Source organism: Lytechinus variegatus, chromosome 1 (genome assembly GCF_018143015.1).
Source record: "Lytechinus variegatus isolate NC3 chromosome 1, Lvar_3.0, whole genome shotgun sequence".
NCBI classification, from domain to species: domain Eukaryota; kingdom Metazoa; phylum Echinodermata; class Echinoidea; order Temnopleuroida; family Toxopneustidae; genus Lytechinus; species Lytechinus variegatus.
This window is the reverse complement of record NC_054740.1, coordinates 78,028,657-78,056,649: the sequence shown is the minus strand read 5'-3', so window position 1 is coordinate 78,056,649 and position 27,993 is coordinate 78,028,657. Positions and strand designations below refer to the sequence as shown.

The following is a 27,993-nucleotide window of genomic DNA, read 5'->3' as shown; positions in this document are numbered from 1 at the left end:
ATTCAATATACATCTTTATTTGAATATACTCCACCTTCAATTAATTTCACATAATAATTCATACTTCAAGATGATATTTCACATCGTTATTTCTTTCTCTCTCTCTCTTTTATCACGCACACCCTCTTCATGCATTCATTCTACAGCAATCGCATCTTCCTAAAATAATTAATTTAAAATAAAACATGTCAAATACATGATGAATCACACTTGATTCACAAGCTGCATTATTATTATTCCTTGTCCACAAATAAAACTCTGAAAAAAACCCATCCATACACAGGCATTTAAGTATTACTTCACTTCATCATCATTAGTGATACAAACACTTTTCAATCTTTTTCCATAAGAATTCAAGCAAGTTTTCCCTTTTAGATTATGTTTTCCTGCCAGGATAGTGTAGAATCTTGTTTAGTTATATTTTTTTCTGTATCATAATCTTACTACCTCTAATTAAACTACACTGGCAAATAATCTCACAGTGAATCACAAAGCCAAATTTCTACTATACAAAGGAATAACATACAATAGATCTAACAATGGAATATTAGATAAACCTACTTATTGTTGTTTGGATATATACACGTACTGCAAGTTTTTAGTTTCACAATCTTTTCAAGATTTCAGTGACTATACAAGAACCTTCCTGTAAACCTATCTGAAACAAAAGAAAAGATTTCCTTACCCAGTATAATCCATCTGTGCATGTGGGAACAATAAAACACATCTCATTGTTTTTCATGACATTACTAAGACTAAATTACATAGCATTGGCAGGCAATGCAACGAAAGTGCATTCAGTGAGCATGAAATATTTATGTGCCATTGCTAGTAATGGATGGGGCATGCATGTTAGTTTGGGAGCGTCCCCTAGCTGGTACAGACAGTCTCTAGTATATTTGCTTACTACAGGACAATACTAAAACATAAAAAAAATAATAAAAAAATCTTTTAACCTTTCAAATAGAAACTTGAATATAGTTAATTATTGAATTATTTCATTGCAAGCGATTTGGGCCTCATGGGAAAAGTACAGTATAAGTAGTAAGTAATAATAATGATATTACAGGGGAAAAATATCTAATAATGAATATCTAATTCAAATGACGTACATGCAGTCAAATTGCATTGGATGGATAAACATAATTCGTGTACAAGAGGGTATCTGCCTTAATAACAGTGTATTAAGTTAATAAGTACATATTTATAAAGCTTTTAATGTGGAAAAGAAGACAATGTTACACATACACTTGATATTCCTTCAAAACTTTTTTTTGTCAATATCTAAATGAAAATGACTCAAAAGCCTAATAATTTACTTTTTACATGACAGAGCTTATCTTAACAGAAGAGTCAAACGATCTTCATCATAAATCAATCTTTTTATCTACAATTTATAATACAGTACATTTCTTATATAATTTCAGCTCTACTCCATATGAGAATAATATCTTAAATATTTACAATTATTACATAATACACGATAGAGAAAAAAAATGAGAGATAGCTGTGTATCTCTTAAAAAGATAAGTCATCAAAAATAAATCTAAAAAGACAAATTAACAAATATATGTTGTTTTACAATAGATAAAGTTATTTTCTTTTCATAGCCCTATAAATAATAGTAAATGTTAAGTGCAAGTGTTACAGACTTATCCCATCACAAGTTGTGGTCTCTAAGGATATTGTATACAAGTTTGTGCATATTTCTATTTTGGTATGCTGTAACAGATTTGAATGAGAAAAGATGAGGAAAATTGAAATGGAAGAAAATAAATGATTTTGTTTAATGAACCACATACAAGTATCATAAATCAATAAATTCTGAATGCAGAAACTGACACAATACTGAGCAACTACATCTATGAATGCTCTAAAACGAAATTGCAAATTTCACACATTCATTATCAAACAGGAAAATTACATGAACATCAATTTTATATCACCTGGATCCTTGGTTGCCTTATTACTGAATAGACGTCATGATCTTAAAAAGATTCCTCAATTGACAAGGCAATATGCCCAAAATCCAGTCATTACAAAAGGACAAAATCCAATATCAACCACTTCATACAGAAAAAATATACATGTATGATCTATGAATGATGTTTGCATCACACTACATAATCATGATTCATAACTTATTAGGAAGAAATAAGGAACGCAGCCAGTCTTAACAGTATATGAAAGTTGAAACTCAACCTTGAATGGAAAAGGGAGAAATAAAATTGGCATATTCGCACAAATTTTCACAAATTAATTTTTTTTTTTTTCACACATGATGAACGAATTTTACTATCTGCACTTCAACACATATACCCTTATCCCCATACAAAAGCCATACAAATTTAGACATTTAAACCCTCTTTGCAGCACATCTACAGGCAGGCCTATATGAGTAAATAAAGTTAACATGGAAAAGACAAGGTATTTCTACAATGCACAGTAGTAACTTTTCATTTATATCAGAATAAATTCCAGTAAATTTAATTCAATCAATAAGAAATGTAGGTTTTACTCTAGGACCTTGATACCAATATTTGACCACTCATGGACTTGGAGGAGAAAGGTCTAGGTCCTAGTGTCTGGTATCAGACCAATTATTGTCCTCTGCTTGAAGGAGATCCTGGACACACCTTGACACATCATCATTATGCTTCTCTAGTAGTTCCTGGTTCTTGGTCCTGTTGCCGAAGCCCATCTCAATCAGCTGGTCCATAGGTGAGAGGCTTGGTGGTTCGTATGGGGCAGGCATCGGGATGGGCTGTCAAATGAAAGGCAAAATGATGCTTTAAGGTGAGAAATTATAGTTTTCATTGAAACAATTATACTTTGATGACTCAGCATTTTGAGAACAGCATTGAAGTACCTGTAATAGAGGTTCTGGGAGGGGTAGGGGCAGCTAAATCAGTTGCCCCAGCATAGAGAATCTTCAAATTACTTCAGGCATCATTAACTAGAATAAGTTAGATAATGACTATACCATATGATACCATAGGTGGAATTAACAGAGCATCAACAGGCCTGTACATGTAGGTCATAAAAGCAAATTCCATTCTATGGGTTGAACAAGACCTGTAAGCAAAACCAAGTAAACAACCAAAGACTATGTCCCCATTAATATTGGTGAGTCTTGGCCTACAAAACACCCACCTACAAAAAACTGATTAATTTATGCATGGAATCCTTCCCCAAACAGTCTAACCCTCTTACTAATCTCCTTTTTATCACTATTCCCCTCTTTCATTCTTGATTTCTTTTATTTTTCCAATCCCTCATCATTTCATCTCTGAGAATTGAGAAGAATCAGTTCGAGTCCTTTCATAGTTCACAACTTTCTCCTTACATTACCTAATTCAATTAATCTTCAAATGTTTGCTGGAAAACAGTGTTTGAATTGATCTTATTACATTATGATGTGAAAAGTTATGTTTTTATTTTGAAAAAGAATACAAATTGAACTATTTTTTCAAATATGAGGTGAAAGTATGGAAAAAGGATGTTTGTGAATCTTTCTTTTAAAAAGAATCTTACCTGTGGTCTTAGAAGAGCATTCACAGAGCTAGCAGCTGTATCAAAGGCTTGTCTAACAACACTACCTGCTACTTCTACTGCTCGTGCTGCAGTGTACCTGCCATTGACAAGATAATCAGAATTGTTTTCATGAATGTCTTATTCAAACAACAACATGCAAAAATAGCACATATAAGTATATCATGATACACATAATCAATAGCATAACTTGCCAAGAACCAAGAAAACAGCTTTTTGAAAGACATTTGAAATTGTCTTTTAATACATTGCTTTCAGGGTTCTGGAAATTTGAAATCATCCAGTTTATATATGGGAATAGGCCGAGATGTAGATGTGATAAAAAAAAATTTGGGGGGTGGTAAGTTTTTTTCCAAAATTACTCTAAAAATGCAGGGTTTAGCCATTTTTTACAAGTACTATTCTATTAATTTTCCCTATTCTGCAATAATATAAGGATACACTTAAAGAGATAAAATCGTTACACCTTGCTTGTTCTTACAAAATACGAAGATATCTACGTTCTGGTTCCATATTCCATGAGGCCATAGGCTGAATGGAATATGGAACCAGAATATAGACTGAATGGAATATGGAACCAGAATGTTTATATTTCCCATATTATGTGAACAAGCAGAGTGTAAACAATAATGCCTGGGGTATGTCTGGAGTCATGAGCCCTTGAAAGAGACTTACCCTAGGAGATCAACTGGGTCAGTTTCAAGTTGGACATCATTGTAGGTGTTGTTATATTGGGTATTCATCTGCTGGGTTGGTACATCTTGAGCATCGTGGAACTCATCATCATGATCCTCATGCCTCTCAGGTTCTTGGACCTATGAACATTGAAGGTGCATTCAAGTAATGATTACAAAATAAACTCTCAAAATAATCCAACAAAAGTATGAATATGGAGTGTTTGGATATATGAACAAATAATAAATGCCCAATTATTCTGATAGAAAATGAGTAATCAATGGATCTTTTTCTCCATTATATAATATTACACATACCCACATGTGCTTATTCATATTGCAGATTTTCCACAAATCTTACTGTTGCCCAGTTTCCAGGAAGTATTCATTATTTTACAAATCTGACTTGCTTTAGCCATGTAACACCTGACCATGATAGGATAACCATTGAACTTTATATCAAAGACTCCATCTTGATATTATTGCTAACTGTGAATAATTTACATTCCACTTTCCTACACTGTGGGCTTCATTACATTGACCATTATTCTCCATTATCTCATATATCAGGGCCTACTAATATATAAAAAAAATAGAGTTGTCCTCAGAATATGATTCAAGGACAGATTCAAACACTTTTCATCAGTCATATATCTTATTCCTTTCTTACAGTGGCCAATGGGATTGAATTTCTTTGCCAGCTTCAAAGTCAATCTCTTGAGGCAATTGACAAAATTCTGAATAACTTTTCAGTACTTTCAGTAGGAATCCCACTCAGAATTTTTCTTGCTTTTAATCCTCCATTTTCTGTGTCCTAGACTAAAACATGAGGGATCAGAAAAGCCAGTGTGAAATCCCCATGTGACAAAGCTGGTTAAGGTAAAGATACCTAATTTAAGGCTCTGTCACATCGTTCTGTGCAAGCCATGAGGGTGAGATGCAGGCAATCACTCAAAACTCTGCAACATCTTCGACAAAGTTTTAAGCGTGTTCAAAATTTTTTTGGATGCAAATTAGACTTGTGTGCGCTTGAGAAGGCAACTGCATGTGAGATATTGTACAACGCCTACTCAGCTTGTTATACGCGAGCAAATGGGAGGATGAACGTCACACATTCGTACCGTTGCACACAAGACGTACCATCCAAAATGTACCGTTGCACGGCTTTAGGTAACGTCACAATGCGATTTCATTGATTAATTTGACAATGCGCGTATAGCTCGCTGGCTAAATGCGCAATTCTGTGTGTGCTTGTGGGTCCGGCTTGTGGGAATTGCTTTTCGCTTTCAATATTTTTGCTCCCTTTTCATAGATTACTGCAGGGAAAAAGTCTTGTTTATTCATATTTTCACTAGATTTCGAGGCGTTGTACAACATAAATAGCGAATATTCTTATTTGTGCAATGGTGCGAGATTTCGCATTCAATGCCTCGTTGAATAGAGCATCTTTCTTTCACCTCATGCCAAATCTCGCACCATCGCACTCCTGCCTATTCGCTATTTGTATACTGTCAATGTGGGTGACCAGCGGGTAGAAAAAATAGTCAAACGCAAGGCTTGAACAGAACAATGTGACAAAGCCCTTTACCTTTGTGAATATAGTGGGGCATTTCATGAAAAGTTTTGTCAGTGATATTCACCAGCAGATAATATAAGCTCACTGCAAGCCATTGAATCTCATTGGCTAAGACCAAATTAATCAGTGAATGTCACTGACAGAGCTTTTCATGAAATTCTCACCAGGTCATTGTGTTCCAATACTGACCTTTGTTTCTTGAGGTTGGACAGTTGTTTCAATCAAGTCAAGGTTGGTCCCTTCAGCACCACCAACAGCAGGGGTTGTACGAGACTCTCTCACAACCTGTGACAAAAAGATATGTGATAATTTATCACCGAGATTTGTACAAACATGTACCACTTCTTACGTCTTTTTCCTACTAAAGTTAAAGATTCTGACATTTCTTAATAGAATACTACATTCAGAGAGCTTCACGCCCAAAGCTGGCGGTGTTTAAGATTTACAATGTGTGTAAGAAACGACAGGGAGCACTGTCAATGAATTAATTGGGTGGTTGATTTCACCCAGGTGGCAAGTTTCTGTGTAAGGTTTATTTAAATGTGTAATATATTCATTCTTACCTCACGCTGTCTTGTGGCGTAAATGACACTCCCTTCTGGGTTGATCAGCACAGCCTCCTCAGACTGGGTCGGTACTGGACTGGCCAGGAGAGTGATCTCCGGCATGGGTGCAACTGTGACTGTCTCCTGGCTGGGTGTGGTCGGCTTGGGGGACGGGATGGTAGCATCACTGACCTGCTGCTTCTGAACAGGGGTAGCAGCCACTAACGGGATGAGCGGGGTGATCTCCAGAGCAGGGTTTGAAGTGCTTAGCATGGCATCTACGGAAGGTTCAGCATTGATAGAGTCTTCTGCTTGGACCTTTTCCATCTGGATGATCTCTTCTGTCTTTCCACAGTCTTGCTCAGCAGATGGAGTTGCAGTGTCTTCAGGGGCAGCAGCAGCTGCTGCAAACTGAGGAACTTCTTCCTCTATGATGATGGGAGTGGATGCTTTTGGAGACATGGATGAACTTTCCGATGTGGAGGGAACTTCAGAAGTGGAGGTGCTTTCAATCTCTGCTTGGCTCTCTTCATAACTAGGTAACCTGACCAGGGGTGCGCTCTCAGCACTTGGTGCTAGAATGCTAGAGGTCTGGGGTTAAATTAATCGGAAAGACATTTAAGAATTCCAAATATTATCACAATAACCTAATGTAACCTAAACTAAATGCTGATTTTGCACATCCAATGCAATGAATGCAAAACATTCCACTTCAATCATCAAGAACGTCCATTATTAACCTGTATAAAAAATAAACAATGATTGCAACCAACTATGTTGAAGACTTCAACAAGTGTAAACATGCAAATCATAAGCAACATTCCATATTCATTACAAAAGATTCATGAAACAGGTGAAAGATATTCTATCAAGGTTCTATCATTAAGGGGTAAAGTGCTACCTCCCATCTTCATAGTCCTCCCTTATCTAGTCCTTACATAATATGAAGAGAGGCTGCATGGGGAAAACATTGATGATTCCATGACAACTGCTTTCGCTAAAATTGCTCCAATGGAAAATCTGAACATTATATGGATAAAACAAAACCCAACTTCAAACATTCCACGTATGAACCTACAGTGGTACTCAAAATTTACTGAACCCCACCAGAAAAGTGTTCAAGTTCTACCATGTTTTTTATATTTAATTGTGAAGTCAGGTGATACACTATTACATTCAATAAAGTTTGTTTCTCTGGGCTTGCTGAATATTGTAGTGTTGTTATCTCCATTCAACACTCAGAATGAAGGAGTGCATTTTTGGTGGGGTTCACTTTTGAGCACAACTTTTAAGCACAACTGTATGTATTTCAAAAATAAAAAGAGGAGCAAGTATCGTGTCATCTCAGTGAAGATTTATATTCACTTGGTTGACCTTTTAGATAGGACTAAACCCAATTGATCTACTACCAATGTGTTCTAATCACCATTTGGTCTACACTATACTTGGTCCAATATCCACTTGGTTAAATTCTCATTTAGATTCCTGGATGGTCTAAATTCCCCTTCATTTTTACTTTTTCACATGAAATTTGTTTCACATACAGTTCATCTAAACATATATCCTAAGAGGTGTAGACAAGTGGATATTGGACAAAATGCGTAAAGCCAATAAATTCGACCGAATGACAAATGGTCTAAATTGCAATTTGACCTAATGGCTAGTTAAAGAACTGGTTGTAGACAAGCTAGGATTAACCATGTGTGATGAGACCAAATGGAAAGTTGACAAAGCGGGTGTAAACCAATCAGCAATAGACCAAGCTGACTAGCATTCTTTATGTAGAGTTACCTACCAATGATGAAGACATGGATGTCCTAGAGAGAATCATGGACTTATCCAAAGGTTTAGAAGGATCAAAGCAATCTGGTAGAGGTACCACGCAGTAGTCATCAAGCATGTCACTATCAGACGAACTACAGATACTCTCAACCTCATCTGAAAAAAAGGACAAACATTGAATACAATAAAGGCAACGAACAATCATGGAAAATTAATGCCTATTTAAACTTTTTCATGCAGTAGATACACACAAACTTAATAATGTATCAAGCTCGTTGTAACTGAGGACAGTTGTGATATTTCATTGGATTGAATTCTTTGTTGCAATCAAAGTCATTACATAAACATTCTCAAAAGAAAAACAAAAAGATAAATTTCTTTTATAAAGTGATGATGAGAATCCTTTTTGTTTTTAAAGATAAATCACAATATCCAGCATGAACAGGCATAGTACTTAACTTATGACCAGTAATCAACAGTCATAAGTAAAAGTGCATTCAAGGCAGAAAAGTGCATTCAAGGCCTGGTCACGTAGATGCTATCAACCAATCATTTGATTAGAATCCACATCATACATGATATAACTGTTACTATTGACTGGATACATGTGTTTGTATACCTTCATTATCAGAGAAAGAGGATGCTACTGGAACACCATCCTGAGCTATCTCCATGGTTGGTCCATCTTTGACTGTATCCTGGGTTTCAATGATCTCTGGGATGTCTTCACGATGGATAATCTCAAGGTCGCTGTGTTCAGATACCCTACGGCATAGGAGCTTCTCATCCAGCTGAGGGATTGGTGAGATACAGGGGGTCAGTCCAACTGTAAAGAGGAAAATACAATGGGTAAGTTTTGAGGAGTTGGGACAACTCTGATGGTAAACCTTTAGCTGAGCCAGTGTACTATGGTAAGGCATTGATCTGTATGTCCTCTCACTACTCCAGTTTACCGATTTACAAATAAATGGTCACTTCATATCTCAATTCTCAAGGCACCACAATTTCCTTGCTTTTGATTTGTTTAATTCCACATAAACTCTTGAGGAAAACAGTTTTAAAAAATCATTCTTCTCCAAAACATTGCATTTGAACAACTCCAGGTAAGATTAAATCTTAGAATTGATCCAAAAACCAATTAAATCAATAAAAAAATAATAGAAAGAAAATTCTATTAACTGGGAAAGGGTCCTGTAACTCCAAGGGTGAAAAGAAAAGGGGTTGATTTCTTTTAATTTTCTGAAAAACAATGGGGGAAAGCTCACTCTAAAAGAAGGGTAGGTAATTCTAATACACAAGTGAGGCACGATTCCTGTTTCCTAGTTCCTGCTTCTCGTATGAGCATTAATTACAACAGAGGATCTGAAATGATTCTCTCCTTACCTATTGGAGTATTGTTAGGCGTAGTAGTGGCAGCAGGACTGTTCACGCCAGCAACTTCCTTGTCTGCATCCTGGTCATCATGGATACTGAGCAGTTCAAACGAGAGGACATCATGGGCAGTAAGAACATCAGAGGATGATACCATCCTGGTCGGAGAGCCGTTATCTGATTGGTCACTCTGGAGGTGGGCCACAGCACTAGATGCTGTATTCTCACTGGACTCAGTCTGGACTCCATCATTCTCCTAAGGGAAAGCATTAGAAGTAGATAACATGGAATGATAACAACTTTGTCCCAAATTGCAAAGTTAATCATATTTGACAAAATGGCAATTTGTCATGAGAAACATCAATTGGACAAAATGATACCAAGCACATGCAAGTACACAAACAAGTAAAATTGGACAAAAACAAAAATTAGACCTAACTGCTAGTTGGCCAATTGGATTTAGCTATAGTTGTGTTTAAGAATCTTGAATAGGACCACATGTTTATAACCACTGACATGACTAACCTTGACTTTTGGTATAATCAGCTCCTCCTGCACAGTTTTCTTGCTCTCACACTTAGGCTCCAAGATTTCAGCCTTATCCACAATAATATTGCACCAGACACGATGGCCAAACTGTTCCCCCTTCTGTGTAAGTCTCCAGTGACTCTGATAGTGGCCTGGTTTGGCAGGTGCTTCAAAGTCCACACAGATGGGTCCTTCCTCTCCCGGTAACAGGAGTGGGATGATCATTGGGTCAGGGGAAAGGACTTTGATGTTACCCCACAGGTACTTCAACTGAAATCAAACATTTGATTCAAAATGGTCAATTACAATTTTAGAAGATTCTACACAAATTTCATTAGATTAGTAGATTAGTCCTTCCTCTCCTGGCGTAATAGGAGTGAGATATTTGTTGTTTTAGTGCAATTGACATTTCAATTCAATTAATAAATGGCTGACAAGCAATAAACTCTTCTTTTATTTACCATACATGGATGTCTCTAATCACTCCATACCAATCTATTCTACAACTAGCAAAGCTTCACACAGTCTAACCATTAAACCTTTTTATGTATGACTGCACATGATCATCAATGCAAGCCAGAGTTAAAATCGATCCTATGATCAATGGTGAAGCTTTGTGGTACAGGCCTTAGTAATCAGATCCCATATTTATCAAATCACTCCCAGAGTGATTGCTTAAAAACTGTTCAAGTTACTCTTCTGGTGACTACATGTTTGGCAAGAACTACTTCACCAAATAGAACACGACTCATTCATTTCAATCAGATTTTTTTAAAGGCCTGGACAGTGTTTTGCGTGAAAGAGCCTGTGGTCTGTTGTATATCATTTCTTACCTTTGTATCTGAGTTCCACTGCACACTACCATTGTTGACCATGATCCAGCTCTTGACAAACTTAGTCATGGGTTGAAGATGGGTCTCATCCGGCAAGTTACCATCACTAACAAAGGCAGCATCAAACTTGGTCCTGTGTAAATCATAAAGATGTAGAACTAATTGTTAATCCTAACAAAACAAATTCTCCTGACATAATCTTAATATCAATGATCTATTTCAAAAGACATAAATTGTTTTACATTGTGTGCATAGGACAAGTATAATCTTTTTCTTGAGAGTAATTACCCATCAAGACTTGTATCACTCAACCTCTTGATACTGAAACTCCCTCCTACAAGGTATTTGATTACTAGTGATCAATAAATCTCCATATAATTAAAGGATGACAACACAAGGAGTTTTAAGAATAACTTACAGTGCAAGCAGAGGAGTTGTTTCAGAGGTGGAATCTGCTGCTGAAGTGGTAGAGGTTGTAGGGGAGGCAGCCACACTTGCAGCAACCACGATCTGCTCGGCCTGTTTCTCAGCCATCTTCTCTATCCTCTCTCTCTTAGTTGGTGATACCTGGCTGTGACACTCGACCCTGACACGGCGCTTCTCCTCTCGGTATTTTCGCTTGAGCTCTGCCCGAGCAGCTTTCCTGGCCATCTTCTCCTCAAATTTCTTGATCCTAAGTAGAAACAACAAAAAAATCAAAAGGAAAATCAGTCATATTTCAAATTCTAAAGCCAGTTCCAAGTTTTATCTCAAGTTAAAGCAGAAATTTATTTGAACACACAGGTACAAATAATTATGACTTCTAATGGTGAATATCACTATCATTCAATAACTTTCCTAAAGACTAGTAACAAAAATCATGCTAATTAGTACAACAAAATGCATGTACAGTATGACTATGAAAGTCTGATTTTTAATTCATGGTCATTGAATAAAATTATCGGTATATTGGATGAAAAACATGTCCCACAATCTAAAACAGATTGAATTCAGAATTAAACTAATTACAGTTTGGAGGGCATTCTTTTGGGGAATTTTTTTTTTTTGGGGGGGGGGGTCTGTTGGATTTAACTAAAATGCTACAGTATTAATTTGTAAGCATTGGAATCCAACTGACTTGTATTCCCAGACAGGTGTGTCATCATCAGCATAGATAGGATGTTTGAAGATAGGAGCAACCCTTCCATCAGACTTCATTCCAATACGATATGCTGGTCGTTTGAGCTTCAGGAACACATGGTTAACATCATGCACGCCAGGCAGAGCTTCACACTCTTCACATAGGTCAAAGTTCAGGCAATGGCTGAAACGGAAGGATATAAAATCCACAATATGAAATTGGTATAAATGTATTAAGGGTGTAAACTCAGAGGCCCGTATTCTGAAGTCGGGTTTAACTTAAACCCAGGTTTAAAGTTGTGGTTTAAAGGTAAATGCTAGTTTTGGTAACGCTATCAAAATGAGTTCGTACAGAATCCAATGAAATGACCACCAAAGTGTCTGTTTGTATAAATAAAACGCATGTGCCAAAGGATTCTGGAAGAAATTGTGTAATTGCTGAGAAATCAGCAAATAAGCACAGGAATCGGATAGGGCGTCGGGCCCGACGCCCAAAGCAATAATTATACATTGTCCCACGTGCGCTTATCTGTGTTGGGGATCTTCGGCGTGAACATTTCTCAGCGTAGATTTCAAGATTTCACAAAGTTCAGTTAATGTAACTGTACCAGATCTAGATCCTCGATGATATACTGACAATTAAGCCTAGTTTTACAGACTTTCTCATAAAATCAGTGTTTACTGCAACTACTGGAATTTCTCTTTAAGTATGGACAGCCAATTGTTACATAAATCATAACAGTAGAGATATAATATTTCAGCTCATTTGGCTCTCAAATCATTCGTAACTGTCTAGGAAGTATAAGTAGATGATTGCCTTCACCATCGATGAATCAGGAAAGATCACATTAAACAGAAGAAACATGAAAAAATTGACACTTTTGAATTGCCATAATTTTAGCACAGAGTTAGACCATGGTCTAAGTTAAACCTGACTTCAGAATACGGGCCATAGTCTTTCATGGTATTTGATCCTCACAAGTTCCATATATGTTTGTACGCTTGATTAAATTTTGTCATAAATCATTGTTTATAGAAGATCATCAAATATTTAACTTGACCAGATAAATCTAAAAGAAGGTCCAAATCTTTTGTCACATTTCTCAGTGAACATTGTTATGATTCATTTGCAGGTACAAACCCTAGTTGAAACTTTAATGAATTATGCTGGTCTTCAAAGAATTCTACCATAACACCTTCATGTTTGGCATTGTGGTGTGCGCCTGTGAGGAAGTAATAAATTGATGTAGAGGTTCCAGCTTTGGTCAAGCCTTTCGGATGGTGATGTTAAAGGTCGGTCCCAGACATAAATAATCATATCTGATTGACACATGTCTGACACTCAATTACACACACACACATAATTGCTGTATTCTCAGCAACTTCAGTATTCTATGTTCACCTATTTTGGTTTACCATTTAGTCTTCTATTTGAACACAATTAAAATGTTTCAGCTTGCAAACTCTTATTTGTTTTATGTTGAAAACCTATAACATATGAGAAATAAATATTTCAATTTCTTAGGAGGCTTGCTTATACTCACCCACATTTGTATCTGATGCCAGAGATAACACAATCACACTTGTCACATTTTACACCTGCATGTACTAGCTTAGCTACAAGAGAGATTAAAAAGAAAGACAGATTTGATAAAGTTAAAGAATAAAATTGACAAAAATGAGCGTAATTAAACCAAATTCACCTACATTATTGGAAACAAGAGTGTCGCTAAGGCGAGCATATAATACGCCCGTCTCTAACAAGGAAATTGGAGCTATTGGTCAAGCAAGAAAAGTGGAAGATGGCGACTTCACCTTTGACCTTCTGACCTCAAAATCGATAGAATTGCTAGGATCTATGCTAGTATCATTCACACCAAATTTCATGAGCCTAGGTTAAGTTGAACTAAAGTTATCGCATTAACAAGGACTTCAAAAGGATAAGATGAAAACATGTCACTGTGATCTTGACCTTTGACCTTTTGACCTCAAAATCAATAGGTTTCCTGGGATCAATGCTAGTATTATACACATCAAATTATATGAGCCTAGAGGTTAAGTTCAACCAGAGTTATCACGTTTACAAGGACTGCAGAAGGATACAATAAAAATAAGTCACTGTGAACTTGACCTTTGACCTTTTGACCTCAAAATCAATAGGCTTTCTGGGATCCATGCTAGTATCATACACACCAAATTATATGAGCCTAGGTTAAGTTAACTGAAGTTATCGCGTTTACAAGGACTGCAGAAGGGTACAATGAAAATAGGTCACTGTGACCTTGACCTTTGACCTTTTGACCTCAAAATCAATAGGCTCCCTTTGATTCATGCTAGTATTATACATACCAAATTTTATGAGACTAGGTTAAGTTAAACTGAAGTTATCGCGTTTACAAGGACTGCAGAAGGTTACAATAAAAATAGGTCACTGTGACCTTGACCTTTGAACCTCAAAATCAATAGGTTTCCTTAGATCCATGCTAGTATTATACATACCAAATTATATGAGCCTAGGTTAAGTTAAACTGAGGTTATCGCGTTTACAAGGACTGCAGAAGGGTACAATGAAAATAGGTCACTGTGACCTTGACCTTTGACCTTTAGACCTCAAAATCAATAGGCTTCCTTGGATCCATGCTAGTATTTTACATACCAAATTATATGAGCCTAGGTTAAGTCAAACTGAAGTTATTGCATTTACAAGGAAAAGTTAACGGACAGACAGACAGACGGACGGACATCGAGCATGATACCATATGTCCCGTCAAGACGGGCGTATAAAAAAGGATAGCATTTAATGGAAAAATGTGTACATGTATGTTTCTAATTAACAATGTTCCATTTACATTATGGAATATGATTTTTTCATGGTCGACTACAATACAATTATCTAAATTCATATTTATCAATTTAATAAAAGTAGGCTACATATATGTTCTTAATCCATTTTTGTGTATCAAATCATTTTTTTTCTAAATAGATGATAGATCACAATAGTTTTATACAAACAATGAAATAAAATCTGAATCTCAATTTCCAATTATTATAATCAAAATGACATACATGTTATGAGTCCAGAAGAATCAAATGAACAAATTTAACAAATGGACCATAACTTGTATGCCATTATCACTTTTGTAGCACCAAACATCTCACCCTCTTCTCAATTACAAAAAATACACTTATCACAATGTGTTCAGAATGTTTATAATACCAGCAAATCCTACAGTATATTCAATGTGATATTATAAACGTTTGATGATGAATATGAACTCACCTGGTGTTCTGTTCTTGGGCTTGGTCCCTTGCTCATTGGTTGGAGGGGTGGAGCACACCGGGGACCCGGTCCCAACCATTCTCTGGGATGGCTCCCAAGGGTAAGGTTGGGTCTTGTCCAAGTAAGGTTTTCCAAGACCATCGATCACTCCTTTGACTATCTGGTCTATCAACTGCAGAGTCAAATCATCAGATAAGTGTATTCCATAGTAATAAGAATATACATTTATTAAAAAAAATAATTTGAATTCTTATTTTCAAATTGTCTAGTTGGACCCATCAAAATTTCGACTCCTGTGGGTTAATAATTGATCAGACAGTTGATATGAATGCTTGATTGTATAAAATAATCAATAAAAATCAAGTGTAAAATACATCCTTATGATTAAGTGAGAGTATCGAGCGGGGCCCTGGAGTCCAAGGCAGAAAGAGATGCAAGCAAACGTAGCTCCATAATTAAAACACAGCTTCATTTTCATCTACTACTCACAAACTTAGGATTTGCATTATATTTCCTGAATTGCATTTAAACAACTTGTTTATATAATTATCAAACAACCATGCAACGATAATTGATATGGAAGAATTAATGTACTACAAGTATTTCTGCATATGCAGTGGTGTATTTACTGGTAATTTAACACTAAAAGCAGAGAGGCAGTCAGCAAAAGGAACATCACAGTGGATTGATTTGCAAGTTTCATATATTCTTTATACTTGTGTTTGCCTTATTACGGTAGCTGTGAGAAACCAGTGCTCAAATCTAGGCCCAATATAACTCTTTTTAAAATTGTCAAATATGCAATCCAATCAAAACTTCAAGCTTGAATCCTACCTCTCTTTCTTTATCAGGACCGTCACTTTGCTCTGGGGTGGATACATTTAGCTGTTTGAGTTCCTCCACTGCCTCCATCACATAAGACCTCACAGCATGAGGCTGCTTGTGGGAGGGTAACGAGTTTGTCCGGGTCAGGCGAGGTGGAACTTTAGGGCGTGGTGGGGGCACAGGGATGGGAGGGGTACTGGGGATGGTAGGGCCTGGTTTGGTGTTTGGCGTTTCTTTCTCTGGCCGAGGTGGTGTATGCGCTCTCTTCCTCTTCACTGATTCTGTTGTCTGTAAAGAAGTGTATTTAGAGCATAGAATATGTTAACAGGTGATGGAAAATCCTTTTTCTTTTGACTGAAGTTGAAATTCAATATTCCTAAAACAAACTCCTTTTTAACAACCTTTTGAATGCAAAGTTTGTTAATCAAGATTTAATCAGAATTCTAGAAAGTACACTTCTATTGTGTCATTTAAACAAGGTCAATTTTACTTAGCATGAGAAAGAATCACCTGGCATGTGTTACTTACAAATAGCTTTATAAGCACTCCCCAGTACTGATACAATTGGTGAAGTTTGGGCAGAACAATCATGCTTAATTGGTATGTAGTTCCACACATGTTTGTCAGTCTAATGCAAGGGGAAGTTGGTAAATTCTAATTTACATTGAGAACTCTGGCATATCACAATATTTATGTATGTACAGTACACCTAAACCTTACCTCAGGAGGACTTGCGTTTTCCTTTCGAATAGAGTCCAAGCTGGGTCTCTTGTCCTTGGGGTAGACTCTAAGACGAAGCACGTTCTGACACTTGGAAGCCAATGCTTTGGCCTGGTCATATTCTTCTGTTGGGATACAGGAAGAAGGATGGTTATATCATCAAAGATGTACATGTACCTACATTACATTACATTATGTGCAGCCATGTCAAAATATACATATCTATATATACATATATATCTTTGACTTTATACTAATAAACCTTACCCAGGAACCTTTTTTTGGCACTTATTTGATCAGGACTACTTACTTCATTGTAGTTACGCTACAATCAAGGAGATTCCACTTCCATCAATCATATTGCCAATCTTATGGGAAAGTTTCACACATTCATACATCAGAATATTAGTTACTGAATAGTATAATAATCTGGACAGGGAGATTATCAACATGACTCAGTCCTAATACAGTCTTACATCATATCAGGTACTATTGGAAAACAGATATTATGTGTCATCTTAACATGATTCCCACAAAACAGGAAGCAAAGTGAGTTGGAACTTTTTTTATACACAAACATACATTAAATAAGTAAGGTTCAGATGACAACATGGCAAAGCAATTTTTAAAAAAAGCAAAGCCTATAACTTAACTTCTTCAAAATTTACAAAGAACTAAAATAGAATAATCACAATGGATAGCAAAACAAAATGTTTTTTAATCAGAAGAAACAATTCATCGTATCATTAACTGATAATTCACTTACCTTCAGTGTCTACGGCAATCTGTACATAATAAACAAAAAAAGATAACAAGACCAAAGGTTAGAAATTAAGATTAAAATACAAGTTGGTGATGAACAAATAATGACAATATTGAATATATTAGTCATGTGCAAATGAGGGCATGACTTCACATTCTTCAATTTCTTCTACACTTGTACACTACACATAATACATTTACCTCAACTATAACAAATCCCTCTTGACAAATAATGTTAGAATATATATATGTAATTCAGTCATTGATTTAATACATTCTATCCCAAGCCTAATGACAAATTCAAATGGAAAGATCCAGCCACAAATGTACAGTGCATGTAGGAATTTAAAAGGGGTTACTGTAATTTTATTGGTCCATTCTGTTCATTGAGCATGGTCTCTCTATAGATTTATAAATTGTATGCTACTAAACCAGTTGAACAATGATGGATTTGTTCATCTTTTACTGATTTTTCATTCAAACTGAATAATACTGAAAAGTGGTGAAAGCAAGCATGGATTCACTCTGTAGATTGCACTTCTAATTGGAGATCATTCATTTATTTTACTTCATCAATTTTAACATTTTAAAGAAAGAAAATGGCCCACAAAGTTAGAAACAAGTACAACTACTGTCAAGAATATAATGTACCTCATCTTCCTCATCATCAATGTAGGTTGCAAAGACATCTTCCAAATCGAAAGAACACTTGAGCTGCATGAAATATAAACAATACAGCATGAGTACATGTATGTGATTTAACTGTTAACTATAGATCACTTCAAACAACCACGAAGTTTAAAGGAAAGGACTTCAAGAAACTGTTAATGGGTGTTAGTTATCATGAACATCCAATGAATCTTCAGTACAAAAAAGTATGACCTGTGAAAGGAAAGAAGGCCCTTGGTCACTTTGGTCAGTTAGAGAGGAACACCAATAGTGAATGGCATATAATGAGGGTGCTATGATTATTCACTAAAAAAATGTGTGCATTGGCCAATAAATATCATCTCACCTCAATGTTAAATCCCGCTTCAACTGGCCTAGCATGTGGGATATTTTATCATCGAGGTGAGATTCACATGTGATATTTATTTGCCAATGCGCACATTTTTTATCTAGCACCGCTCATGATGTTGCCGCCTACTATACGCATGTCGTAGATAGGCTACAATAACAAAGACGACAAGATGGCGACAATAACATCTGTAACTGCTAATCTTCTTATGATCTTTTTTCATAATTTAACAATTAATTTTCATTAAAACAAAAAAAAAACATTAGTGCCTCAGGGGAAGATGAAGTTGTAGCCCATTTACATAATTGAGGGCTAGAACTCTTTAATTGTAAGAATAACTACGGTGTGCATAGCCAGGAGGCTCCTAGAAAGTAATAATCATTCACTAACGTGTGCTTACTCTTCATAGAGCCAGCAGCGGATATCTGCCGCCTCTATATTCGTCTCGTAGCTACATGCAAGCTACTAACAAAGAGAACAAGATGGCCACGTAAACATCTGCAAGTTTTTTCCTGTCTTCTCATAATATTTTTCTGTTTTTTTAAATGAATATTTGTTTAAAAATATAAGCAATATTGTATAAATGTTGGAAATAAAGTTCTAACCATTTACCGTAAGTAACGGTGTATTAACCGCACCTTTTTCTCGGCGGGATAGAAGCAAAAGTCGGGGGTGCGGTTTATACACGGTGACGGGTTTGAGCCGGCCCGCCGTAACCCCTCCCGTACATGTACGATGTCTGCCAGTTCACAACACATCAAGTGGCCGGGCGTAGCCGCCCAGGTAATGTCGTTTACAGGGGTATGAGCCGGGGTAATGGGAAGTAATTATTACGATCTTAATTAGATATTGTCAAAAACAAACGCACCCACCTTCATGACACTAATTTTGACTTTATTCTCAATTCAAAGTAGTGAAGTTCCCTGGCTAAATAAAAGGGACGCCAAGCATACTCGGTAAAATTTTGTCACCGCTGAGCGGGAGTTGAGTGAGCTTAGAGATTGCGTTATAATTTGGTTAGTGCGACTTAAGCTGGCGCTATTAAAAGTTCCGTTTCGCGCCAGCTCGTTTTTTTCCTTCCTGTTTGCTCTTCATAAGATCTAAGATACCATGTAAACCACGCACGAGAGAGACGGCACGAAGCCGTAAAAAACAACTGCAAAAAAATGTCAATTTCTTTGTTTCTTGAACTTTCCTGTAATCCCGTATCCAAAATTCATGCTAAAACATCAAATTTCTGAAAGTGATTGTGAGGTTGTGATGCAAGAAATGTGAATGTTTCTTCCTCCTACGCTGGGAAAGACACAGATCATAATTTGATAAGATGTATTGGCATGACTGCTACTGTATGTAGTTTGCAATGAAATGGCAGTTCTGTGTGTGTGTACACTGTGACTGTGAGTGAGTGTGTAAGTGGCCAATATTGGCGGGACCGTTCTTTCTTTCTAACATTTGTAGATGAATTGATCAAGAACAGCAGATTTCCGCATACCGGTAATCTCTTTGGATACTTAACTTTGAAATCTTAAACTTAGTTTTTGTTTCTTCGTACCTCAAATATGCATGTAAATGTGAGAAGTATTTTTTTTTTTTTTTAGTCCAAAGTTGGGGGTGCGGTTAATACACGGGTGCGGTTAATACACCGTTACTTACGGTACATGATTTCTGTAGGGCTACAAAACGTAGATCTTTTACAGGGAAATTAGAAATCTCGGGGAGCTGAAAATTTCAAGTTTGACTGCGGTATAGGCACAGGATAGTGGCACAATCCCTGGCTCCATGGAGATTAAGGACATGTCAGTGAATGATTTTTACTCTTTAGGGGCCTACTGGCGAGGTGTGTGTAGACATCCTGCCTGCTATGCAATGCAAAGATGGTGATGAAGACACCCTTTGCTTCATCTCCTCTTGTAGCCATCTACATTCTCAGCGAGTCACTTTAACATTGAATGCCAACAAGGTCTCCTCTTTCTTTCAGAAAGTAATGCGTAATCCTACTGGGTATGATTTAATGTCAACAACCTCAAAGTATGTTTATACGCTGACAATCCATTTTTATCTTGCTATTTATTTCATTATCATTTTTTTTGTAACTACCATGTATAAATGTTTTTGTGAAAGGAAGAAATAAATGAACTATGAACTATAAGACACTGCCTGATTTGGGAATGAGTGTCAGTCTCCCTGCTAAATTCTCCTCCCAAACCAAGACCTCCCTGCAGACATTGTGAAATCTTTTACCACACTTGCCCTCAATTTTTTCCTGAAAATCCATGTTAAGGTCATCTTCACTCGAGCCCTAGTCATCTCTGCTGAATTACCTTAAGACTCTGACTGACCAATCTTACAATACATTATACTACATGTACTTTATGTGCAGGATCTCTCTGCTGATCTCTGAGTCCAAAGCTAATGGAGGAAGAAGATATTGGGGCAATCCCTGGCTCCATGGTTCCGAGTAAGTACGTTAGTGAATGACTTAATCTCTAGGAACCCTCCTGGCTATTACACTGCAAATCGCCTGCATATCATAACCTTGTGCATTGATCGTGTGCTGTCGTGTATCATCTTTCTCAACGTTAGAACCTTAATAGTTAGGACTTTCAAATGCCAGATAAAATTTATCGCAGATAAAATTTCAAATCTTATCTAGGGTAGGCAATGCCATCGCACTAGATTTGTGTTGTAGACATATGTCCAAAAAGTCAATTGGTGAAATGGCCTCTAATTTTCTCTCTATATATTTCAGTGAACAATGTAGGTCTATCTAGTAAATCTAGTTAAACTTAATCTTAGTTAAACTAGCAGCATCTTCACATTTTCTGGCAGCCAAGTTGATCTATCAATGTGACATGTTTCCATGGCTTCTAAAAAGGGGCTCAAACTGTCTAAGTCAGCATAAAGACCTTATAACGCCTACCGGTATTTTTAGGCACTAGCCCACACAGTAAAGCCTACATAGGCAGATAGGGATGAACCAATTGCAACATGCATTTCCAAAAATTCCAGGCACATTTTATGGAAATTATAAGCCTCATTTTTCACTATTTAGGAAATGTTGAGGTAAGTTTAGAGCAATGTCTGTGATATGCCTCTTTTTTATTTTAGTAGAAGTAGAAATACTGTTGTCTGAGTGTTGAGTGTTGTTTTTTTTCCTGCCTAACCTTATACGGAAATATACAGATTAGGCCTACACTGACTTACAGTTTTATTTTAACAAGTATGAAGTACCGCCGGGCAGTACCATATAGTAACACTAGTCTTGAGGACGCAATGATGATGATTTTTTTAGATATGTTATCTATTTCTTCATCATTGACGTCTTGACACTCTCTCCATAGTGCCTTCAGCGAACGACCAAAACAAGGATGGATTCCCCCCCAAAATCCATCCTTTTAAACCGAAGTGAATAGCATTCATTTAATTTTATTAATTCTTACACCTTCCTACGCCTAATGCGTAGGAAGGTTTTAAATATTACTATTTAAAAATGTAAAAAAATGAAGATTTCTTACCTAACTGATGCCGCGTAGACCCCTCGTTCCACATGTAAACAACGGAAATACAATAGCGTCGACCCTTGAACCGCTTATGTATGACGTACTTCCGGAAAGCAATGCCGTCTCAACGAACAATTTAGAGATAAAAAATCTTATTTAACAAATATTAGAATTTATTTCGTGATCATAAATAATATCAATATATATAAATTATTTATGATCACGAAATAAATTCTAATATTTGTTAAATAAGATTTTTTATCTCTAAATTGTTCGTTGAGACGGCATTGCTTTCCGGAAGTACGTCATACATAAGCGGTTCAAGGGTCGACGCTATTGTATTTCCGTTGTTTACATCACTCCTAGTACCAATGAGGTCCAAACATTACATGTATGGACCTCATAGGCGACATCAGTGCTAAAATTGGGTTAGAGATTTATGTGGATCTAAATTTATTGTAATTTCAACAAAAGTACTAGCTAAATTTGAGGCTTTTGTTGAAATTTTGCTTTAATGATACATTTATGCTTCAATAAGTAACAAAAAATTGAAAGAAATGAAGGGGAACTTACATTTTGACGACTTTTTCCTGATTTTCTTGGCAGTTGTCCTTCACTTCTGACTCTCGATCGGACCTGATATGCAGATCACGTATACGCGTTCTCGTCAGGTGATCGGTCGGTTATTCTTTTTGCCAGATGTTGATAATTATATATTTCATAACGCAGCGTTCATCGCAAATTTAGCTGAAAGAGATTGAAGTTGAACAGCGCAAGCTTTAATTTATTCAGAAATAACGTTTGATTGCACAAGTTTCGCCTCGGACATTTAGGATCATTTGGTCCCATATTGGCGTAACTACGGGGGGGGGGTGTCCCTACCACCGTCCACACCGGGCGTCCACAAGCCAGCAATTATCTTTTTTCTCTCTTTTTTTAACCAAAATGCTTCCCCCCAGAAAAAAAAGAACCAGGGTTAAAGAGAAAGACAATTATGATAGAGGAACACAAAATACTTTATTTTTTCAGCTTTTAATGCATCGACTTATAATCAAATATTAAATGGGGCTCAGAACATTTTTTGAAAAAGTCATTTAATAAAAATATTCCGCTCTTCGGGATTTGAGCTTTCATGAAATATCAATCTTTTTCATGATTACCGAAAATACTTCAAATGTCCAAAAAAAAATTATCGGTGTATTAGCTGATACCTTGCGCCCGCCTTAATTATTTTAATGTTGAGATACTTTGCTTTAATTTAATGAATTCCTAAAAGCATTAATTCTCAGATCATTTGTCGCAATCGAATGATTCGATTGGTAAGCTAGTTGTATAATTATTATGATTCATGAATTGTTTAAAATGTGTCTCTCTATCAGTTTGAATATTTAAAAAAATGTCAGCTCGTGCTTTTTGCTCGCAATATTTTGATTAGTAAGAAATTCTTGTGTATGCGAGTTTGATACATAAATAACTAGAGAGAGAGAGGGGGGGGGGTGTCCCTCAGCTACTTGTCCTTGCTTATTCCATATTTTTTTATTATGCTCGTGTTGTGAGTATTTCAAAGTCTTTTCTTTTTCTCACCCTTTTTATTGTCTCGGAGCTTCCCTCTATTTCTTTGCTACGATGTATAGCCCATCTTACTTGTTTCATTTTTTTATGTTCTCATTTCATTGAAAACATAATTATTAAACTGACGTAGAAGACTTTGCAACAAAATTTTGATATTGTTTTTTGTGTTTTTGTTTGGCTTTCTTTTTTCTTCTCCTCAGTCCTTTTTCTAATTAGTTTCCCTTTCCTTATTTTATATTATTTCATTTCATGAGGCATCCGCCAACTTATATACAACAACAAACGTTAGAGGCGGATATCCAGTAAGGGGCGTGGTGGTGTGCCCTCTAAAAAGAGGAAAATAGGAAGGAAAAAAAGCAGGAAGGAGAAAAAATAAGAAAAAAAGACGATGATGGCAATGATGATAATGATGATGAAAATTATCTTGGTGAAGATGATAGTGGTGGTGATGGTGGCGGTGATGATGATGATGATGATGATAATAATGATGGTGGTAGTGGTGATAAAGATGAGAATGAAGTTGGTGACGATGATATGATGATGATGTAATTTTGTCTTTAAAAAATAATAGTGCAAAGGCGAAATCATTTAAAGTTTATTATGAAAATAGCAGAAAAAAATAATTTGAAAAAATTGTACGTATGCATATGGAAAATCCATCCCCCACCAAAAAAGAAAAAAAGTGAGATTTTGTTTTGTTATTTGTGACGGCGTAGGCCTATGCGAGCAGCTGTGTGATATAATTATGGTAAAAAAGTAAATGAAATGCCAAGAAATACATGATAATGACTTTTATTGTACATTCAGTATATCAGTAGATAAATTCATACTCGTTCCAAAAAAGAAGAAAGTGGGTGTATTATGGACCATTAAAAATGGGCAGTTGCTCTATATATTATATTACATAGAATATATAGTGCAACTGCTCGTGTGTAGCGGTAAGTTATTCACCTGATCTACATAATTCATGCGGCGCACGGCGCGTGCGCAATGTTTAATAATTATTGCTGTGAATACAATGAATGTCATCAAAAACATAATAACACAGATCAAATAGTGCCAGCTCGACGCGCAAAATGAGAAAAAAATATATATTTTCTGCCCTGATAATTTGATAACCCTAACCTAACCCAATTTCTAAGTATTTTTATCATAAACAGGATAACTATATACAATGATTGAAATTAACTTTATATTCTTTTGCGAACAAAATGAATATGAAAGACAGCTTTTTGATAAAGAACACAGTTTTAGAGCGTTAGAGCGCGATTTATACCTACAACCGCTAACATAGGCGGATCCAGGGGGGCCGAGGGGCCCGGGCCCCCCTATTGGCGGAGCAAAAAAAGAAAAAAAAAGAAAGGAAAAAAGAAAAGGAAGGGAAAAGAGAGGAAAAAAGAAGAAAGGCAAACATAAGAGGAGGAACATGATTAAATGAAATAACATTAGGGGAAGACTCTGAAAATAATTTTTTTTTAAATCTATTTGTTAGGATAAAAAATTTTCGCTCGCGCTTCGCGCCTTATTGTCTTTTAGGGTATTTGCATATCTTGCTCAATATGGAGCTTGAAAAATCAAACTTTAAAGTCATTATACAAAACATATTTCAGCTGGGAAATTGAACTTTTATTATTTTGTTTCATTTACAAATTGATTTTTAAAAAGTGCTCTGTAAAAATGTCTGTGTTATCATCTGAACATTATCATTTTCTGCTTGCGCTGCGCGCTCGCAAAATTTGAATTTTCAGGTACGTATTATTTTCCTGTATTCCATAAAGTTCTCAAAAAGTTCCCTATTCAGGTCAGATTGTTAAAACGTATCAGCTAGCGCCGCACGCTATAGCATTTGGATTAGTCGGTTATGTATATCCCAATATTAATTCTAAATCAAACTAATTTGATGACAGTTTATCAAAAAAATCGACTCGCGATTTCTGCTCGCATTGATAGATATATAATGCCTCTTATGCATAATTACAAAGTGCTTTAAATGTCCAGTTTTCAGGCCATAAAATTAACACATTTCGCGCTCCCATGCGAGAGAAATAGGAAGATGGTCATCATTTTCATATGATGACATAATGCCCTCATAGCATGTTCCGGTCCTATGTAAGAACTCAAAGTAATAAAAATAAAATACATCAGCTCTTTTTTAACTGTGATCCATCACAATTCACAATTTTCCCACAAAGTGTTTGCATTACAGAGCTTAAATTCACCCTTTGTAATATCATATATATTTTTAGCTCGCGCTTTGCGCTCTCTTTATTGATTTTCATGATAAGAAAGTTACTTAGAATACCCAAATTCTAGGTCGAAATCTAAAACACACGTTAATTCAGATACGCAGATTGTTCTCTATTTAAATCATTATCCAGTTTCAGATCACAATATCAAAAAGTGTCTGCTCGCGGATAAATAACTTATCCTTTTCATGATAAAACATGAATAGTGCGTCCAGAATCTTTCCCCCATAATTTTGTTTACCCATCACATTTCTCCTATTTTCTCCTCCCTTTTATTTTCCATTAATTTTTCTTTCGTTCACTTTTTTTCTGTCCTCTTTTCCCATAATTTATTTTACCCATCACATTTCTCCCTATTTACTCTTCCCTTTTATTTTCCATTAATTTTTCTTTCGTTCACTTTTTTTCTGTCGCCTTTTCCCATCTAAGTTCTATTTTTTTTCTCGTCTCACCGCTTTTCCTCATCCCCAGCCCTCGATCGACGCCCGTGCAGATTCGCAAACAATATCAAGAGTATGTCTACTTGCAAGGGCGGAAATCTCTCCCCAAAGGTAGGGGGACCAGGGGCTGGAAAATTTGACAAGAAAAAACAAACAAAAAAAGAAGGTTTATCACCCTCTAAAGAAGGTCATCTTGACCAAAAGAAATTTGACAAGCAAACAAGCAAAAAAAAGGGGGCATGCCAAAAGTAAGATCGTCTCTTCCAAAATACATTTCGAATTTGAACGAAATGACCAAAAATAGTAGGGGGACATTTCATAATGTGCCCCCTACTATTTTGGGTGAGGGGACATGTCCCCCGGCCCTGGGGTTTGCGCCCATGTGGGTGGGGGTGTTGCGCCTCCCTATCGGGATCATATCACAGCGAGTATACACTCTTCCATATTGGAAGAGTGTTTACTCGCTGAGATTTCGATCTCACACATAATTTTATAAAAAAATAGAACAGCTACGCCTTGAACACAGGCCAAAATGCCTAACGATTTCTCCGCGGCATTAACAACTCTCGTAAAGGGCGCTCCATTTATAAATAAAGTTGCATGAACAGCTCTCTATGGCGACAAAATTTAACGCGGAATTGTAGCCAACATCGTGGGAAATTGGCAGAATATTCAAGAAGAGAACCGGTGAGTACCGATTTAACAGTATTCATGTATCAATTAATATTTATTTAATCATAAGAATAATTTTTTTTTACGGAAAGAAAGCTTAGTTCTAAGCTAGGGCGGCCCAAATGCGAGTGAGTGGAGTCCCAGTTTCTTAACACGGGTAAGTATTGCGGTGTCGCCTAGAGTGGTTTACATGTGGAACGAGGGGTCTACGCGGCATCAGTTAGGTAAGAAATCTTCATTTTTTTACATTTTAAATAGTAATATTTAAAACCTTCCTACGCATTAGGCGTAGGAAGGTGTAAGAATTAATAAAATTAAATGAATGCTATTCACTTCGGTTTAAAAGGATGGATTTTGGGGGGAATCCATCTTTGTTTTGGTCGTTCGCTGAAGGCACTATGGAGAGAGTGTCAAGACGTCAATGATGAAGAAATAGATGACATATCTAAAAAAATCATCATCATTGCGTCCTCAAGACTATAGTAACACTAACATGCTTATCCGAAAGGAGATATAAAAACATCTCATCAGATCATCAATTTCATTTTAAAACATTAAATAAAATATTTTAAAGATAAATGAAATCAGAATACCACCCCTTAACTTATATAATATTTCTAGGTAGGCTGACCACTTAACTGCGACTGTGAGTGTGCAGTGTATGCAGACATTTTAACAGTTACATGTAAAAAGTCAATTGAGTTGCTCACCATTGCGAGAAGATCCTGCCATGATGTTTTGTAAGCAGGGCTGTAAATTTGTGTTTCTCCTCCAAATCTCACTTCTAGGGCTATATTTTCATTCATTTTCAATAATTGAGCTTGAACTTCCACTTTATGCACTCGTTCAACTATTACTGTCCCACTCGGCGCAGAAATAGGTGGATATTGTGATCAAATTTAGCAATCCATTATTGTTTTTCGCAAGATTCCTTTTCCATTGCCTGTTGTTTATGTTGACATTTCGAGGAGTAACTTA

At 36.3% G+C, this 27,993-nt stretch overlaps 1 protein-coding gene across 1 annotated transcript; it reads right to left on the bottom strand.

Moving 5' to 3' along the window:
• Position 1: 1 nt before the first annotated feature.
• LOC121423991 (next to BRCA1 gene 1 protein-like) lies at positions 2 to 27,993 on the bottom strand. Its single transcript, XM_041619553.1, has 19 exons — positions 27,726 to 27,993; positions 18,219 to 18,281; positions 17,572 to 17,590; positions 16,806 to 16,930; positions 16,095 to 16,373; positions 15,261 to 15,432; positions 13,525 to 13,597; positions 11,979 to 12,164; positions 11,280 to 11,534; positions 10,862 to 10,994; positions 10,026 to 10,298; positions 9,513 to 9,756; positions 8,749 to 8,955; positions 8,143 to 8,285; positions 6,366 to 6,938; positions 5,992 to 6,087; positions 4,228 to 4,367; positions 3,535 to 3,631; positions 2 to 2,764 (listed from the first exon to the last, which is right to left on the bottom strand). Exons 1-19 carry the CDS (start codon positions 27,819 to 27,821, stop codon positions 2,579 to 2,581), a joined length of 3,360 nt encoding a protein of 1,119 aa, XP_041475487.1. The 5' UTR covers positions 27,822 to 27,993; the 3' UTR covers positions 2 to 2,578.